This window comes from Rhipicephalus microplus, chromosome 2 (genome assembly GCF_043290135.1).
Source record: "Rhipicephalus microplus isolate Deutch F79 chromosome 2, USDA_Rmic, whole genome shotgun sequence".
NCBI lineage: Eukaryota > Metazoa > Arthropoda > Arachnida > Ixodida > Ixodidae > Rhipicephalus > Rhipicephalus microplus.
In genome coordinates this window covers 285048297-285067834 of record NC_134701.1, presented here as the reverse complement: position 1 = coordinate 285067834, position 19538 = coordinate 285048297, and the positions used below count along the sequence as shown (strand labels likewise).

The 19538-nt window shown below is 45.1% G+C and overlaps 1 protein-coding gene across 2 annotated transcripts; it reads right to left on the bottom strand.

The window, feature by feature from the left end:
- Positions 1 to 540: 540 nt before the first annotated feature.
- Positions 541 to 6719, bottom strand: LOC142780960 (uncharacterized). Of its 2 annotated transcripts, XM_075882178.1 has the most exons (8): positions 6629 to 6719; positions 5584 to 5710; positions 5282 to 5454; positions 4764 to 4823; positions 4633 to 4692; positions 4463 to 4567; positions 4294 to 4407; positions 541 to 3998 (listed from the first exon to the last, which is right to left on the bottom strand). In XM_075882178.1, the coding sequence occupies exons 3-8, from the start codon at positions 5313 to 5315 to the stop codon at positions 2629 to 2631; spliced, it is 1743 nt and encodes a 580-aa protein (XP_075738293.1). In that variant the 5' UTR covers positions 5316 to 5454; positions 5584 to 5710; positions 6629 to 6719; the 3' UTR covers positions 541 to 2628. The 2 variants fall into 2 exon arrangements, with proteins under 2 accessions (XP_075738293.1, XP_075738294.1); XM_075882179.1 differs by having other exon boundaries at positions 541 to 4407.
- Positions 6720 to 19538: the final 12819 nt, after the last annotated feature.

Here is a 19538-nt window from a genome sequence, read left to right as displayed (position 1 = left end):
TATGAGCACACAAGGTAGAAGGAAGGCCCCACCGTGGTGGTCTAGTGGCTAAGGTTGCTAACCCGCAGGTCGCCGGATCGAATCCGGGCTGTGGCGGCTGCATTTCCGAAGGAAGCGGAAATGTGGTAGGCCCGTGTGCCATAGAGAAATAAAAAAAGGTGAAGAGTGGACACTCCCGTAGACCCCAGCGGCCCAATCGACTCTAGCACACCTAGTGGTTGATGAGAGCAAGTGGCGTGCGCTTCCGGTTTCGGTTTCACTGGCGCAAATTTTGAATTACTTTGCATAACCGACGTTTGGCTATGACGAAAGTTCATGATTTCAGACCACTATTCATCGCCCAAAGGGATAGTTTTTGTAGGTCGTTTTGATTCAGCGATTCCCTGTTTTGTTTTGTTCAGTGGTTCGTGCGAATCGGTCGTGACGTAATTTTTATTTCGATTAAGTTATAATAAAAAGAGATGCAGGTAATGATAATTCACTACGGTTTTATTCATCGCGCTTGTGTTTTTCTTTTGGAACAAGTGATCAGTGTATATATCAGTCAAAGAAACAGAGCATCCGCAATGTTTTATTCAAAGGCAAGGTAGAGTATGAGAATATCAAAAGCACAATATGACAAAGGTAGACAACAAATGCATCTCGCCTTACAAATAAATTGTAACAAATACATAGAGAACACAGACAACGCACACATCGCTAGAGTTGGCAGAAGCCGAGAAGCTGGTGAAGTATGACACACCGGGCCAGTGGGTAAGTAAGGATCTATGGCAAAAACACAGCGCACAATGCTGATGAAGAAGGAAGAAGTGACGTATACACAGCAATGAAGTCGCGAATCACGCCTGGGGTTAACCGAAATAATGCATAGAAAAAAAGAGCGCACAGAAACCACACGACACAATATAGCAGAAAGGCAAAGGTGCAGTGTGTTGGCTGTGCTTAAGAACAGCTAGCCCAAAATGAAAAAAAAAGCAGACTCGATGCCTGCTTGTCGTCAGAAAGGTAGGGCTTTGCTGCTTGCTCACTACGTGAAAGACAAACTTTATGCTACAACACTGGCAGGTCTTGTGGCTCTTCTTATGCGTCGCCTTCATCAAAAACTTAAGATCCCAAGCGATTTGCGTCTGGGTGTTGCTGTGACGCTTGCGAGCTAAATTAGATTGTAGTCATCACTTATCCAGAATTGTGGACCTTAATTGGTGTTACGAGAGCGGTATTACAGGGCTAATAAATAGCGGAAGAAAACCACTATGGCTCATTATTTTTCACAAAGGCTCTACATCGTACGTTATCACTCACAAGCTATATAAAAATAAAATGGCAGCGTCCGCAGCCCCATCAAACGCTAAAAGTTTGGGTATTCTTTTGAAAATTTTTATGGGCGAGATGAGGAGGTCGATGAGAAGCTAAAATACAAAAAGCGTGATAACATGAACCGTGCCCACTTCATACTGTGTTCCTTACCCGCTCGAAGACATTTCAACAAGCGGTTTTGTTATCGATATATTACTTGAGCTGGAGAGATAAAGCATACACAGTGACCAAGCGACCCACAGTAAAGTGTACAGTTCGCCTGTATTTGCTACAAAAAATACAGACAGGATACCCAACATTCTTTTTAAGGTTATGCAAATCACTTCGAGCGAATACACAGTGTTCGTACTCCTCATAGCGGGTAACCAAAACAATGAATGCAACGAAGGAGTGGTTAGTCCAGTTGAACTGAATATAAGCATATAAGACCATAATGAAGTCTACTGTAACGAAGTAATAACATAACAAAGCTATTGCAGGATTCGGCTCAACTCGAATACTTTAGTGTAAACCCGCCGCTAATTGCTAACCTTTGAACTTGTCAAGCTGTATGCCCGAGATTGAAGACTGGAACCTAACCCTGTCTAAGTTTCGGTTCACAAAACGCACATGCCAACATAAACGAACCCGGGAAAACATTTTCAGAAACTTAGCGTGACACCCAGCAGAGCAGAAATGAAAATCGCCAACACTTGACAGATGGTGATACAAAACATCGCACACTTTCAGGTGATGTGCAGTGGCCTCAATTATGGCAAGAAAGTGAGATTTAAGTTGTTGTACGTATGCAAAAGCTGCTTCTGATGGCACAGTGAGATTCCCAAAAAGTTTGCTGGGGACGTGGTATGCTTTGAGCATTGTGAAATACTGGTGGGTACCCTTAAGCGTCTCACTGTCGTCTTTCAGTAACTGTGGGCAACTGCAACCGTCACATGCATTCCGAAGGAAGTGTTTGATGAGAAAACCAGCTACATAATAGGCAGCGGAGTCATCGATAATATGGGAGTGAATGTTTGTCGCAAGTTCAGAGAGATCGTCTAGAGCGGGAAAGTCGTCAGGCTGTGGCTGTGCACACTCCTCATTATCCACAAGAGACGCACTGGTGAGGGAGAATGGCGAGAGCTGCTCTTGGAGGAGGTCACATTCATCATCCTCGACATTTCCGTATTCTGACAGCTTGAAGAGATTTCTTATGCAGATGTGCTTCAGGCCACAAATAAATTGTGCTACATTGGGGTTGGTGTTCCAACCCTGTTTTTGCCTAATGTGGCCAAATATGTTCTCCAGAGGATCCTGTTGAAGCCTGCGTGTTTACAGGTATTCAAAATTGTAATTTTTGGAGAGGTCGTCCCATAGTTGACAAATTGCCTGAATTGTAATTTGCCAACCTACGATGGTTTGTGGTTGACGTCTGCCAACAAACTGCCATGATGCAATCCAGGGAAGCTGGCCTCGGAGGAAGTCAATCAGCTCTGAATCATTTTTCATGATTGCATGCCGCAGCTTTTGCGAAGTTCTTTTTTTACTCGAGCTGTTCAAGGCATCGAAAATCCTGTCCATACGATCACAAAATTGAGCTGTAGTGATGGCCGAGGCAGGCAGCACCTTCGCATACACCATTGCCGTGATACCAATCGAAACTGATGCACTGAGGACCTGAGTTGCTCTGCTGACCTTCATATTAGAAAAAGGTTTCTGATGAACGTGCCGTTCAATCAACTTTGGAGCCAATCGCAACTCATGTGAGGATTGGTAAAGGCTTACAATGTGCGACCAGTTAACGATGTCATCCCCAATGTATAACTTGTGTGCTTGGACATTATTGCGCGTTGTTTTAATTAAATGCGGAACATCAAAAATGTAATATACCCGCTCACCATTAACTTCAAAAAAAGGCTTTGCTACAGTCACTCTTAGTTGGTTAGCGAGACTTACATTTGAACTGCCCTGGTCACAAATGACTGCTTTCACTGCAATATTAATGCTCCTAAGCTCCAAAATGAGTGACACCAGCAAGTTATGCATAACAGATGATGGTGTTGATGTGTGCCCTATAGTAAAAGCAACCGGTTGAACCCACTTTTTCGAAACACCAACAAGCAGAAAAACCAGTGCTCGATCAGCGATGGTTGAAGTGCGATGTGTGCCATCATCTGTAAAACCCTGGACAACGTCTCTTGAAGCATCATAGTACAAATTCTTTTTGAGTGCTATTTCGTCGAAAACTAAAGCGCACACTCGGTCCCGTTCATTCCAAGCATGAGTATTTGTTGCAATGGAAGTAAGGATTCCTGGAATTATGCCTGGAGTCATCTTTACATTAGCTAGCCACCTCCTTAATGAACGCCGGGAGGGCAAAGAAAAATATGGAGCCAGAAATCGGTATGCTCGCGGACCTCGGAAGTTTAAGTGAAGAGCGAATTTCTTGAACCACACGGGAAACCGCTTGCCCTTGCGTTTGGGCCTCAAGCGAACATGTGCAGAAAGAAGTTTAAAAACCTCCTCGGTGACGTGCGGTCGGATAACTTCAAGGGCCTTCGAAGTCGATGACGGTGCTTGGTCAGGCTGTCTCTGCAGTCTTTTGATAGTTTTCCGCTGTGCTGCTACTTTGGCTTGCAGATGTTTAATGGTTTGCTTGTACTTCATTGATGGAGACATTGTCGCTGGCACACAGGAACGCACTGCAATAAACAAAAAAATTGATGTAAAAGCGAAGAGCAACTAATCCCATACGAGCACTTTCCTCGCTCTTTCAGACCCAAGGTGCACAACTTTCTGTGATACAAAGTTTTCGATTCCACTACCTAAAAACAAACCATTCACAATGTTGACAATGCACAAAAAAATGAAAATCACTGAGAGCCCACCCCTACATTTTGTAAGTGCACACGTATTGTCCTTTTGAGGATAGTTTCCTCAGAATGTCCTAAACATAAAATAGCACATTAAAAACTGCTGCAATAAAAGCATAGTCACCATTATCTCTAAGGCACTCAGGCGTGGAGCTGTTGGCGGAGACGTCTTCTGGAGGGTCTTGTGAAGCTTGTTCAGTGCCTCGGACAGTGCAGTCGGAACAATCTTGCGAGCGGCCTGCGGAAGTCTCGATATCAATCCACTCTGGTGTTGAAGTGAACATACAACTTACCGGCCACACAGGTTCCTTTTGTGAGAGCTGAACGACTGGTTAAGGTTTTCTCCGGCAAGACGAAATCAGCAAAAATTCTTTCACCAGCTACAAGGGAGCTGCCACCTGCAGAGGTTTGGTCAACAGTCAATTTGGGTAAAAAAAAAAAGAAATCGCGACACTGAACGCACCCTGTTCATCGGGGCACCTCAATGTGTGGGAGCCGCTTTTTGAAGCCTCTACCGCAGGTCCTGAAGAAATGAAATTATGACAATGTGTCAGTAAGAGGCTTAAAATAACACAAACTGAAGCTCATCCGCACCTTGCAGTGCAGCTTCTGCAGCCATGTCACAGTCACTACTTGAAGCGACGCTCAGAGAACCTGCATATATGTGCAGTTGGTACAAGTTACAAAGCTTGTAGCATGGGGAAACTTAAACAGCTCTTTCAAACGCATAAATTGGTCGAACGTGGAAGAAAAGAGACGGCACCAACTAGGAAACAAGTAATTTGTGATTTTTGGAATTATCAACAGTGGCAGCTTTCACTGATGAAAGGTATACGTACATGTGCACTCAGGCTTGAAGATAACGTGAAATAGCCCTTTAAAGTCTTTCAAAACAAGTTGCGCAGGTCCAGAGCATCAAAACATGACAGAAATGTAAAGCTGCTGTTAGGAAGGTAATAGCCCACAATTCACAGAATTTAAGACTTTCCAAGTGTTACTTCTGTAGTGAGGTTTCTCCATCGGCATAAAAAAATCTTCACGGTTAACTGTCGCCACTGATTCAATACAAGTGGCTGCTATTGCACATATTTGAGTTTCAGTCAATCACTTACATGGTGCAGCTGGTTGCACACTGGGAACAGCCATTCTTGTAAGCCTTGTTCCCAGGGTCCATGAAACTTTGAGCAGTAAAATGGTCGCTCAAACCCTGTACGTTGCGTACAATAGGCTGGCCGGCTTACTCAGGAGATCATCGCGTCCAGCATACTGCATCCATGCTTTCATCCTGCATTGGCAATGAACTATCAGCTGAAAGGGGAAGCGCTTGAATAGTGATTTTTTATTGTTACCCTCACTTAGCAAGTACGAACAGTAAGCCTACAGACATGCAAACCATACAAAAGCTTTAACACACCTGCCGTCCCGTGGTACGCGGAAGAAACTCGTCCCAGGCTTCTTGTGGGTTCTGCCATTGAAGCACCACGATACACAGCAGTAGCTGCCGTAGCTTGGACCGCCGGACGACATGGCGTCAGCGCGGTCTGGAAATGTTAGTAAGTGGATGCTTCGCTGTCAAATTACGAAAAAGATATGTGCACGTCATAAGTGTACCAGCAAACCCCTTTGAAATGATTAGCTAATCGATGCACAATACAAAACCAGTGATACATCTCTGACCCATAAAACTCTGACTTACAAAGATATACGTCAAGACCACGAACAAAGATCAGAAGTTTCCAGGCCGCTATCCCTTGTAATGCAATGGTATCGCGGCCTGGAAACTTTAGAACACCTTCGTGCGTACGCAGTATCAGCAGTACATTGGGAAGAAAAATCGTAGTTGAAATTTGTGCGGTAAAATCATATTGGAAACGTAAAAAAAAATTTGTGGGCAGCTTGCACTAGTGGCACAAGGCTAGCGAAGAAACGAAGATGATGGCCACTTGGCTAGTCCAGATTTGCCTCCGGCACACCAAGAATTATTCGTGTTCCGAGCCTTCGGGAAACGCGTCGTGAAGCATGCGAGGCCCAGCGAACTATTCTCAATATTTTGCACCGAGCCACCGAGCCTATGACCTAGCTGCCCAGCTATGCTCAGCGCACGGACGCTCGCGTCCGTGGCAGACGCATCACGCGTCGCCTCGGCTTGACGCCGTGCCGCCTTTGCTATACTGCATACGTTGCACAATGTTCCCGTCTAACCGCCGCATAGAGCCACCAACTTTCTTTTTAGCGAACCTCCCAGTCCTTACAAGCTTCAGAAAAAGGTTACAACTGCGTGAATGAGACGCCACGTAAGAAACAAACTCGCACACACGAAGCGCAACGTGTGTGTGTCCATCTTTCTATGTTTGTTGCATGGTGTCTTATTCGCGCAAGTGTAACCGTTTTCTGAAAAAATGACCCAACAAGACCAACAACATGTCATTCAACAAGCTTTGCTTGAAAACGTACCTCACCTGTTATCTCACGCACGAAAAGGCCGACGCAGCTGACGTTGACGAAAGCGACGAAAGCTTCACGCTGTCAGTCATGCATGGGCTTGTCGCTGGGTAGATGGTGTTTATGACAGTACGGCTGAAGAAAAATAATCGCGTAAGGTGTGTTGAATAAATCGTTTTTATGTATGAAGAACATAGCAAATTTGGGCGTATAATTATTAATTTGTGAAAACAATTCTGTTGCATTGATTATAACTGTGTTTTTTTTTGCGCTTGCGCCCTCTGACGTGTGGTGGGAGCACTAGTTTGTTACGTAGTCGTGACGCACTTCCTAAGGCCAGGTTTTGCGGTGTGTCCGCTCTTGTCTTCTTCTTTCTCTATGCGTGTGCTCAGATTTGGGTGCACGGGCCTACAACGTTAAAGAACCCCTGGTGCATGTTAAAAAAATTCCCAAGCATTTCCCCGAGGGTGAACATGGTTAAGTGCGAATGCACGGGGTGATGCTATGAGGGGTATTTATTAATTCGCACTATTATATTTATTAATCACACTATGGTGCCTTTATGGTGTAATGGTTTCTGGGAATCGCAATTTGATCACACGGGGGAGTTTACGTTAACTCACTGGCGAATGCCAACGGATTTTAACTTTACTCCCCCTCATAGTATCACCCCGTGCATTCGCACTTACCCATGTTCACCCTCGGGGATATGCTTGGGAGTTTTATTACTGATGATGATGATTAAAGTGTAATTAATGAACTTAAGTGTTGTTTGTCATGAAGCATTTGTACACAGATACATTATATACGACGTATAATTTATTTACACTTCACGACGCGTCCGGACGAGCAAAGTCCAGGGCTCGCACCCTCTCCCGCGCGGCACGTTCACTGGCTCGAACGGCTTCGGGAACGTCCACTCGCCGTTGACGATTGCGAGCGGCGTCTTGACGCCGGCCTTCATCGCCCTTCTCCGCCTGACGCTTGCGTTGTCGTTCCGCTTCTTGGGCCGCGTTCGCGGCTCGATGCTGACGCCTCATCTCGGCCTCGCGAGCGCGCAGTTCACCATCCGCTGCACGCTTCGCCCGCTTGTCCTCGGCCTCGCGAGCGCGAAGTTCGGCATACTCTGCACGCTTCGCCCGCTTGCACTCGGTCTCGCGAGCACGCAGTTCGGCATCCGCTGCACGCTTCGCCCGCTTACGTTCGGTCTCACGAGCCCTTCGCAGCGCCACCTTGTCTTCCAACGTAGGCGAAACCACCGCGGTACCGTCACCTCCAACGACGGGTGCAGTGCTGGCATTCGGTTGTACTGCATTCGTTGTTGATGGTAGCGTTGCCTCCGGGACATCCATCGCACCACCCGCTCTCGACGGGAGACTGAGAGAGAAGGCGGGCGCGTGAGAGACAGGGGTGCGCGCGCAGCTGCAGCGAGCGAGGAGAGCGGAGGAGCGAGCGAAGGGGGAGGGGGTATAAGGCGTGTTACTGACACCGATATCAGCGTCACGTTCGTGGCTTATTCGGTAGAGCGTCGCGCTGCGGCCCGCCAAGTTCTCTTTCTTTTAAAGATAGAGAGAAGACTGCGGACGCCGCCGAAGGCGGTGGATGGTTTGGGGTCGCTTATAAAGTGTATTCACACTTAAAAAACCCAGGTGGTCAAAATCTCCGAAGCCCTCCACTACGGCGTCTCTCATAATCATATGATGGTTTTGGTACGTTAGACCCCACATATCAATCAAATTATCAAGGTAGAAGGAAAAAAACGTTTGACAGTAAAAGACGCTTTATTTGCAACTGCCATTTTATTTTTAAAAAATCATTCCACAAGAACACCGAAACGTGCGGCCGCAACCACCACTAAAAGGGGGAAGGGGGCGATGCCTTTTTATGATAGGTTGTTGCACCTGCGCGTTTAGGTGTTGTCGTAGAATTATTTTTCTAATCAAATGGCAGTTGTAAGTTGGCGTCGTTCCTGTCAAGTTCTTCCTTCCTTCTACCTTGTGCGCTCGTATATTTCCACATTACAGCTTGTAATTACTGAACTGGACACGGAAAGCTGACTAGTAGGTCTGAAAATAATGCACGAAACTAAAGTAATGTGCAACAATCCCGGTAAAGAACAGCCCTTCGCAATAAGTGGAGAGACGATGGAAGTTATAAAAGAATATGTCTACTTAGGACAGGTAGTAATGGTGGACCCGAAACATGAGAGTTAAATAACTAGAACAATAAGGATGGGGTGCCTTCCATGTGCAAGCATTCTGGAATAATGAATAATAATTTACCACTAGTTTACCATTTCTCTTGTTATATACCAAGAGAAAGGTATATAACAGCTGCATCTTGTCAGTTTTTACCAACGGAGCAAAAACCTGGATGCTTACAAAGATGGTTCATCCTAAATTGAGGACGACACAGCGAGCGACGGAAAAGAAAATGATAGGTATAGCGTTAAGAGACAAGAAGAGGACAGAGTGGGTCAGGGATTAAGGATATCATAGTTTAAATCAAGAAGAAGAAATGGACTTGGGCCAGGCACGTAGGCAGGATAACCGCTGGTTATTAAGGGCAACTGACTTCATTCCCAGAGAAGGCTAATGCACGAAGGGGGGGGGGGACAGAAGGTCAATTGTGCCGATGAGATTACAAAGTCCGCAGGTATAACAGGGCAACGGTAAGCACACGACCGGGTTGATTGGTGGATCATGGATGACGCCTTTGCCTTGCAGTGGGCGTACTCAAGATCATGATGATGATGATGATGATGACGATACCTGCCACCACTGAATATTGGTAACTGTAATCGCTGACGAACTCGAGAAAAGTTGTTATGGGGGCGAAGTATTTGAGTCCTAAAGGAGCTCTTGGGCAGAGCATACTTGTGGCTGTAAGCCGATATCTACCCTTATAGGGGCGAAGCTCCTTAAAGCAGCACCCGTTCGTCCCTCGTCGAAGTCGTAGTGCGTAACCCGTCTTGCGCTTTCACCTGCAAGGGTGCCGGTGGGAGATTTCTCCTGTGCGTTGTTGAACATGAAAAAATTCGCAGCGTGCGCATTAACCAAAAGCCGAATTCTCCTGTCTCTGATTCCCAATTAGCAGCCATCGGCATGTACATTGAGCACTATCTGACAAGAAAGGGTCGCTAGATTACATTCGCTGGGCGTAACCTCCTTCGTTTTAATAGGTTTCGCGAGCGTTGGGCCGCAGTGCCATGAATACAGTGAACTAGTATATACCATGAACTCTAGGTGATTAAAGGTGGGAAGTAGACAAGAAGCTCAAGTCGTAAAAAAGTGTGCGTGTGCCACCTCTCGTTTAGTTCTTGGAATGTTCGCTGGTTGGCGGTGCTTCTGTATGGGGAATATATGATGAAAATATGCGAGATGGTGGTACTTGGTGTGTTGACTAGATGGACGAATGGACACAAAGACAGATGCATGGACGGACGCACGGATGGCTGCACGGACGGATAGACGCATGGATGGACGCAGGAGCGGATGCATGGACGAACGCAGGGAAGTACGCACGGCTGGACGTGCGGACGCATGAGGAGACGCACGCACGGACGGGCGGATGCACGCACGGACGGTTACACAGATGGACGCATAGACGGACGGAAGCAACAACGAATGGACTGACGGATGCTTCGCTCCACTTTCCATCACTCAGCCCATGTATATGCTGCCATTTTTTTATCTCTGTGCCGAATCTCTGTCTATCTGTGTTAAACTTAAGGTAATAAATTTATCAACTTCGCGGTTATGCATTTGACGGAAGATAATCAAGGACAATCAAAGCAGCTATCAACAGTAAGGAAGAATACATGGACCTTTATCTAGTGTGGGCACTCAAACTAGACTAGATGTGAAGTGCATAAAGCCATTTACTGTTTAATAATAATAATAATAATAATAAAATTATTATTATTATTATTATTATTATTATTATTATTATTATTATTATTATTATTATTATTATTATTATTATTATTATTATTATTATTATTATTATTATTATTATTTGCTTTGTGTACAGAGGAAATATGGAGGAAATAGGGTGACAACTGCCACCTATAAGGGCACAACGCTTGCGTGCTCCTTCGGCAAGGGGAGACATAGAAGAACAGAAAACCAGAGGGAAAAAAGAAAAGGGACGGAGAAAATGAAAAAAAAAAACACGCGTAAACACATATATATAGTCGCATAGAAAATCTCAAGAACTGCGAGGCCAAGTTTGCTTTCTCTATAGGTAAGTTAAAAGCGCTCGATGGGCCTGATCACGCCTAGACGCACATCCTGCAATACACATATGCATTAATGCATACGTATTGAGCCACATGAAATGCGGTCACTAACTAAGTCTGATGAAACGTTCAGTGACCATGTTTCATATCATTCAATGCCTGATCAGACGAACTTTCATCGAACTCTCGGCTCGGTATTCAGCCAGCGCAAAGCGCCTAGTCACGACGAGAACTTCCGTATCCAAGCAATCATTTCTAACATCGAAAGACCGATGCTCCCTCTAGAGAGATCTCGTAAGCAGCAGTAGCCATGAATAATCATCCGTTAATTTTTCAGGCACAAAAATAACTACAAGAAAGGAAGCTATTATTCCGCTTGTGTGTTTATGCTCTCCACAAAAGTGTACTGTTCACTCAGGCAACTGCGCCACTACAGAGATGCGAAGTGGTTCCAAAGTTGCACAGGAGTCCTGACTGAAAGTGATATCTATACATGAGAATTATAGTGAAGTTTGCAATTTGCTTCAAGGAATATGAAGGGATCTCTTACGCGAGTGCATCATCTGCTTTGTTTTTTGGGAGCATTTTTACTGTATAATGTCCGTCGACCATATACACGACTCGGATGAGCAAGGGAATGGTTAAATTTTTGTCAACCACTGGGAGTCATTTTTGTGTTGCAGCCATCTTAGGGTCTCTCTTTTTGCTTTCTCCATCTGCCTATCCCACCATCAAAACGCCCCGCTTGCCTTTCTCTCTTCCAATCCCACTTTCAAGAGATGGTTGCAATCTATCATGTGGTGACCGCCGGGATCGTTGCTTTCGTTTGAATAGCCTGCGCTTGTCTAGTCCCATTATATTCATATGATGCAGTATCACGGGTTCGCGACAAAATCTAACAAAATCTTTAATATGTCAAGACCCATGAAAACACAGAACCAATCTTCCTAGAAGGGTCTTCTAGGAAAACACAAAACGCTACGATGTTCCCCCAATGACGCGGCTGGTTTGTCCCATCTCCTCTCTCTCTCTTTCTCTCTTTCTCTCTCTCTTTCTCTCTCTCTCTGAGGCATACTGAAGAGAGGGACAGCGACAGTGGAGGGATCAAGAGTCTTGATTAACCTGTCGGCATCATGTGAATGCAAGCAAGTGCTTCTTTTTTCTTGGCTTACTCGTCACTCACGTCTTATCTTTTAACGTGTTTCACCGTGTAGTAGCCCACTCACGCTTACTTATTGTTCAATATTGATTAGTTTGCTTAGTTTCCTCTCAACCATTGCACTTTCTCGAGGCTTTGCTGTGATCCCAGATATCTGCAAGCTACTTTTACGCTGCTTCCGCCAGGTTCTCATTTCCTTGATAGACATATTCATTCGACATAAGATATTGTTAGACTTTCAACTGAGATCACACGTATTTAAAATGAACTATGTATGGAATGTAGTATATTACTGAAATTGACTAATCTTCATATAAAAATTGTGTGTTGGTAAAGTTCAACTCTAAAAAACACTCATCAGAAGCGCTTCTTTTAGCTTAAGCCACGGAAGTCAGTGGGGCGCTTCCGGGTGGTACCACTCAAAATTTATTTACACAGACTGTTATTGCGAAAACTCCTATATCGACACTCTCGATGGACTTTAGCTGTTGCCGTCGCCGTCACGTCCTGTAAAAATATCCTAATTGATAACCTCCGCCCCCGTATAGCCTGCAAACAAGTGGGATATTTTTTTTAACGCACGTCACATCTGAGTAGCTTTTTCCTGTAGCTGCCTGTAGTCGCCACCATGAAATTATATTTCTTCCAGATTTTGTGAACAACTAAAAATTTATTTTACATCCCCTAACATTCCTTACTTTCTTCATGAAAGGCCTACGTGACCACCTTTAAGTTTTGTGTAGTGCCACCGCTGCATAATCGCCAGCCGATTGACTGACAATCCTTTTTTTCCTTTTTCTCTCTCTTTCTCTTCTGTTTCCTCTCTCTCTCTCATCTTTATGCCCCCTTCCCATTCCCCCAGCGTAGGGTAGCAAACCGGGCATGTGCCTGGTTAGCCTCCCTGCCTTCCCTCTTGTTGTTCATCCCCCCTCCCCCTTCATGAAAGACTCAAATGGGTAAAATCGATGAATTATTTAATATTTTTTAAAGTCAGCAGCATAACTTGCTAACTGAATTTTTAAACAATAGAATGTCTATAGGCTGAGCATCAACATTTTTGTTTAATAAGGATCCTGGTTGACCAAGCACACATGTTTCGTTTTGCATTTTACCCAAAGTGTAAGTGCGTATTTAGCAATTTTTGAATCTCAAGTGTGCCAGTAGAATGCTGGTAAACCAAATATCTATAGATAATGATGCAAAAATGTTTGCCTATTTCTATGATATAAATCACGTATTTCTGCTGCTGTTGTCAACATGAAGATTTCTGGCGAATTCTCCCTCAATATCGGCCAAGGTGGCCACATATTTAACGAGGCAGAATGCGAAATGATGATGTGCCTAATTATAAACACAATAGAAAATACCAGGTGGTCAAAAATTATGACGCAGATTTTTAGTGTGGCAGGCACCATAATTAGGCCGTGGCATCAGCACGTAACACCTCAAAATAAACTGCAATTGTTGTTACATCTAGTTTAGCTCACTGTTGGAATAGCTGGTACATGTCTAAATAAATATATAGTCAACTTCGCGCCGAAATCACTCCACAGTAGAAGAACATACATAATCAAGACATCCTATATATGTTACATTTGTTGACTATTTAATGTTACATCTGTTTAAGCAACGTGTCAATAAAACAAGAGCGGTGCGACCTCGTCATTTCTCCTGTACTACGTATATTTCCGCTTGTCAATAAAGTTAGAGGCCATTTTTTGCAATAATTTAGGTAACTTAAGTAGTATCACCCGCATGGCTTCATCGTAAATATTTCATGAAGTAAGCCACGTGATCTCAATTATCTGTCATCAATTCGAGATGCCGGTCCGTATGTCTACCACTAGCAGTCTGCATGTGTAGTTATTGAGCGTCGCTTCTATTGCAGATCTACTAAATGAAGCAAAAAATTTCGTGGGTGTGGAAACCTCGGCGCTTATTTCTACTGTCCCAGGTGTCTCTTCTTCCAACCTTTTTTTTTACTAAAAAAAACGAGAGAGGTTTCAGTGAACAGGATTATACTATAGAAGTTGAAATTTACCCAAGAAAAAAATTCACATAACAATTGCGTTTTTTTTGTGCTGTGGCCGGTCTTATTCAACATAGTTTGAGTGTTTTCTAAAAAAAAGGTGTTAAGAAATTAAGTGCGTAGATGTACGAGTTCTTTGTTAGGTCTAAAGAAATTACAAAGTGCTATATCGACAAAAATAAGAAATATACGGGGATGGTGCCTTCAAGGATCGATTACTAAAAAAACGGCGTTTCAATATGTTGCATGACTTCATATACCACTTGTAAACGTGCTATGTGCAATTACTTTGTACTTTCATAACTCAGTGCTTTGATTTCGTCTACTCGTTTACAACTTGAATTATCCAATATCTGCTAGCGCTACAAGAAGCCTGTGACATAGAATGAATGTATATGCTTTGCGCAGGCAGTCTAACACAGACAGGTACAATCAACTACCCGTTGAAAAGTGTGAAGTCAATGAAAATACTGAAGTGGTGCATTAAAATTTTCATTCATTCAGGCGTGTATTTATGCGTGTATTTATAAAATGCGAGAATTTATAAAACAGCGTAGTCATGGCTCGCAAGCGCAGTATGCTGTCGCAATACGTTACCACTAATCACTGAACTGGGCTATTGTACTTGAAAAATTGCTTTCCTGCGTTAATCCGAGTACTTCCAGTTTTTGTGCTCATTTTAATCGCAATCGTAGTATGACTGTTATTTTCTGTACAAACAAAGGAAACATGAAAATAACGTCACCTCTTATCATTCGCTCACGATAATAATAAAAAAATTGGCAGATCCCACGTACAGTGGGAATCCATGATATGCGAAGCAGGAATGAGGAAGGTTTATATGTCAATTTAAAATCACAACAACGCTACGAGGTGCAGGTAAGTTATGCCGTACATAACTTTCATGTCATAATCATTATGTTTGGATGTGTGATTTACCTTTATCATCTATTCACACCCCCTGATACCAAATTTGGTATATGTGGAGCTAGCGAAATGGCCGCGAGCGTGGTATTAGAGTAGCATGTAGTCATGGTTTAGATGACATGCATATCATGATTATCATGCTCAGGCTTTTCATTTACCTTCTCCGTCTATAGGCACCCGACAGTGGACCAGAGAGAGGGCATGACGAAGCTATTTGAGCCGCCTCAGCATTGCTGGTACCGACCGCCAGGGATACTAAGAAAATGGAACGCTCGCTAAACACAGTGACACGCTGAAGTGTCAGTACCATTTTAAATGCGAAGCATTTCTTAGCGAGCTTCGGCAACTTTGAGTGATCTATCTATCTATCTAGCCGCCTACGACTTTTAGCTCTCCTGGCCGTTTGGATAATGGTATGGATACCAAACTTGGTATGGCCTAACATCACTGTATGGCGAGCATATTTGTCTTGCTAGGAAGCGCAGCCACTATTACAACGAACACACAACACAAGCGCTTGTGTGTTGTGTGTTCGTTGTAATAGTGGCTGCGCTTCCTAGCAAGATGGATCCTTACCAACTGGCCCGATACAATTGTTTATTGAGCATATTTGACTAGTAATAACTTGAAAATCATGACATGTACGACATGAATGTCATAATTTACATTTCCTGGTCTTGCTGCTCTTGCACTGGTCTCGTTCACATGACGTGTTGCAAAGCTGGTATGGTATGACATGATTGCATGGCGAACACAAGCGGCAGACCCTAATGTAGAAATCACGACATGCATGTCATGTAAGTCATGAGTCATGACTACACGCCACGCTCATGATGCGCTCGAAGCCGTCTCGCTAGCTTCACATATACCAAATTCGGCGTTACGTATTGCGAATGGATGACGAAGGTATTTGACTGGTGCAAACATGATAATCATAAGATGCATGTCATGTGACATTATGGCTAAAAGCCACGCCCATGATTCCCTCGCAGTCGTTTCGCTAGCTTCACATACACCAAATTTGTTATTACGGGACGTGAATGGAGGACAGAAAGATAAAGAGAGGTGACCGGTGCAAGCATGATAATCATGTGATGCGTGTCATGTAACATGACTACATGCTACGATCATGATGCGCTCGCAACCGTCTCGCTAGCTTCACATGTATCATATTCAGTACTGCGTGACGCGAACGGACGACTTACGTAAATGGCTTGTCCAAACATGATAATCATGACATCCGTGTCCTGTAACAACATGAATACATGCCGTACTCATGATGCGCTCGGGGCCGTTTCGCTAGATTCATATATGCCATATTTCGTATTACGTCACGTGAATGGATGACGAAGGTGTTTGACTGGTGCAAACATAATATTTATGAGATGCGTGTCACGTAAGAGCATGACTACATGCCACATTCAAGGCGCCAACACATTTAGACATAACCCGGTGCGTGTGTGCTCCAGCGTTCATTTCGTCACGTCATGCCGGCGTTGCCATGCCACGCGTCGATCTGCCTGGCATATACTCGCAGACACGCGCCGCCCTGCGTTGCTTTAACGCATGCGCGTTTGAGCACGCCCGGCGTCCCTTCATCACGAAGCTAGGCAGACGCGGTGCATTCTGGGTAACGTGGTTGGGGCGAAATGCTGCATGTCGCATTTCGCACTGGTTGCCGGGCGGGCTGCGCAGTCAGACGCTTGTCGCGTCTGGCGTCAGACTATTGATTGTTCGCGTTTTGCTAGCGTAGCGTCGCTGAGCCCAGCGCGTGCTCGTCGACGGTACGTCGCAGTACATTGGGCCCTTCATGAGGCTCTCCCCGTCATTTCGCTAGCTTCACATATTCCAAGTTTGGTATTACGGGACGTGAATGGACGACAAAGGTATGTGTAATCATGAGATGCGTGTCACGTAACAACATGATCACATGCCACGCTCATGGTGCGTTCGTGATCGTTTCTCTAGCTTCACATATACCGAATTGGTACTGCATGATGTCAATAGGCCCCCGGCAATGCAGTTTACGAGATCTGATGGTAGCGCCAGAACACCCAGCCTAGCGAGCAGGCGCAGTAAAACAGAACCTTCCAATGTGTAGCCTAGCAAGTAGACGCAGCATAACCGAACTTGCAGATGTACATCATTTTCTTTTTTAGTTGTGAGCAAGGGGGTCACAGCTGATTATGTAGGCGCCTAGAAAGCGTTATTTGAAAACGTGCCAAAAAATTGGCAGATCCCAGGTACAGCGCGAATAGATGATATGCGAAGCACGAATGAAGAAGGATTAAATGTCAGTTTAAAATCGGAACAACGTTAAGAGGCGGAGGTAAATTATGCCATACATAACTTCCATGTCATAAATATTATGTTTGGACGTGTTATTTACCTTCACCATCTATTCACGCCACCTGACACCAAATTTGGTATATGTGGAGCTAGAGAATCTGCCGCGAGCGTGCTATGAGCGTAGCATGTAGTCATGTTTTACATGACACGCATATCATTATTATCATGTTCGGACGTTTAATTTAACTTCGTTGTCTATTGCCGTCATGCAATACGAATTTGGTATATGTAAAGCTAGAGAAACGACCGCGAGCGCATCATGAGCGTGGAATGTGGTCATGTTGTTACCTGACATGCATCTCATGATTGTCATGTTTGCACCAGTCACATACCTTTGTCGTCCATTCACGTCCCGTAATACCAAACTTGGAATATGTGAAGCTCGCGCCAGGCGTGGCATCGCGCCAGGCAAAGACCGAAGATATGACGATCGGCCACAGGCGTGGCATCGCCGACATGACGCGATGAAACGAACGCTGGAGCACACGCGCACCGGGTCACGTCTAAGTGTATTGGCGCCTTGAATGTGGCATGTAGTCATGCACTTACATGACACGCACCTCACCATTATTATGTTTGCACCAGTCACATACTTCCGTCATCCATTCACGAGACGTAATAACAAATTTGGCATATATAAGCCTAGCGAAACGGCCCCAAGTGCATCATGAGTGCGGCATGTAGTCCTGTTGTTACATGACACGCATGTCATGATTAACATATTTGGCCATGTCGTTTAGATATGTCGTTCGTTTAGCGTCACGCAATACTGAATTTGGTATATGTGGAGCTAGCGAGACGGCCTCGAGCGCATCACGAGCGTAGCATGTAGTCAAGTTGTTACATGACACGCATCACTGGATTATCATGCTTGCACCAGTCACAACCCTTTGTCGTCCATTCACGTCCCTTAATACCAAATTTTGTGTATGTGAAGCTAGCGAAACGGCTGCGAAGGCATCACGAGTGTGGTCTGTAGCCATAAAGCCACAAGACACGCATCTCATGATTATGGTGTTAGCAGCGGTCACATACCTTCGTCATTCATTTGCATCACATAACGCCGAATTTATTATACGTGAAGCTAGCGAAACGGCAGCGACCGCGTCATTAGCGTGACGTGTAGTCATGACCCATGACTTACATGAGATGCATGTAACGATTTCCACGTTAGGGTCTGTTGCTTGTGTTCGCCATGCAATCATGTCATACCATACCACCTTTGCAACACGTCATGTAAACGAGATCAGCACAAGAGCAGCAAGACCATAAAATGTAAATCATGACATTCATGACATACATGTCACGATTTTCACGTTATGAATAGTCAAATATTCTCCTCATACAGCCATCTTATGCCATACCAATTTTGGTATTGATACGATTATCCAAACGGCCAGGAGAGCTAAAAGTCATAGGCGGCTAGATAGATAGATAGATAGATACGCTCAAGATCGCCGAAGTTCGCTAAGAAATGCTTCGCATTTAAAATGACAGCGTATGCACGGGGTGAAGGATGGGGGGTGGAGCGAAACTGCATCCGCACGCCACTGCCGCACTGCTTCGACCTCCCGTTCTCGTACGCCGGGATCTTGTCGGCATCGCCACGCAGTTTCACGGCATGCTTCCGTCTCACGCGCTCGGACATCGAGGTTCTGTCTTCAAGCGCGTGCCGCCACCACCTTGCGCGCACGCCGCTCTGCAGCTTTGTCCATCCGCCGACCGTCTGAACGCGCGCGCTCGCCAATACGGCTTATATTTTACCCCACCGCGCCCCCTAGCCTACGGCGCCGCCGATGAACACACGATCGCCAACGTCTTCGTGTGACGTCATTTCTATTTTCTCACGCACTCGCACATCGGGGTTCCGTCTACGAGCGCAAACCACCACCGCCTTGCGCGCATCGTAATTTTTATTGGCAAACCGTGAATCATCCGCGGCCCGCGTCCGTCCGTAATCTGTCTCTGTTTGGCGCACGGACTGACGAACGCAGGGACGTACGCATGGATAAACAGATGGGCGCATGGACAGATGGACGGATGCATGGACGTACGCATGGACGGACGGACGGACGGGTGGACGGGCACATGGATGAACGCAGAGACGAACGCACGGAAGGACGCACAGGTGGACGCGCGGATGGTTGCACGATCGGATGGACGCAAGGATGGATCACGAATGAACGGACGCATGGCTGAACGGATGGACGCATGGACAAACGC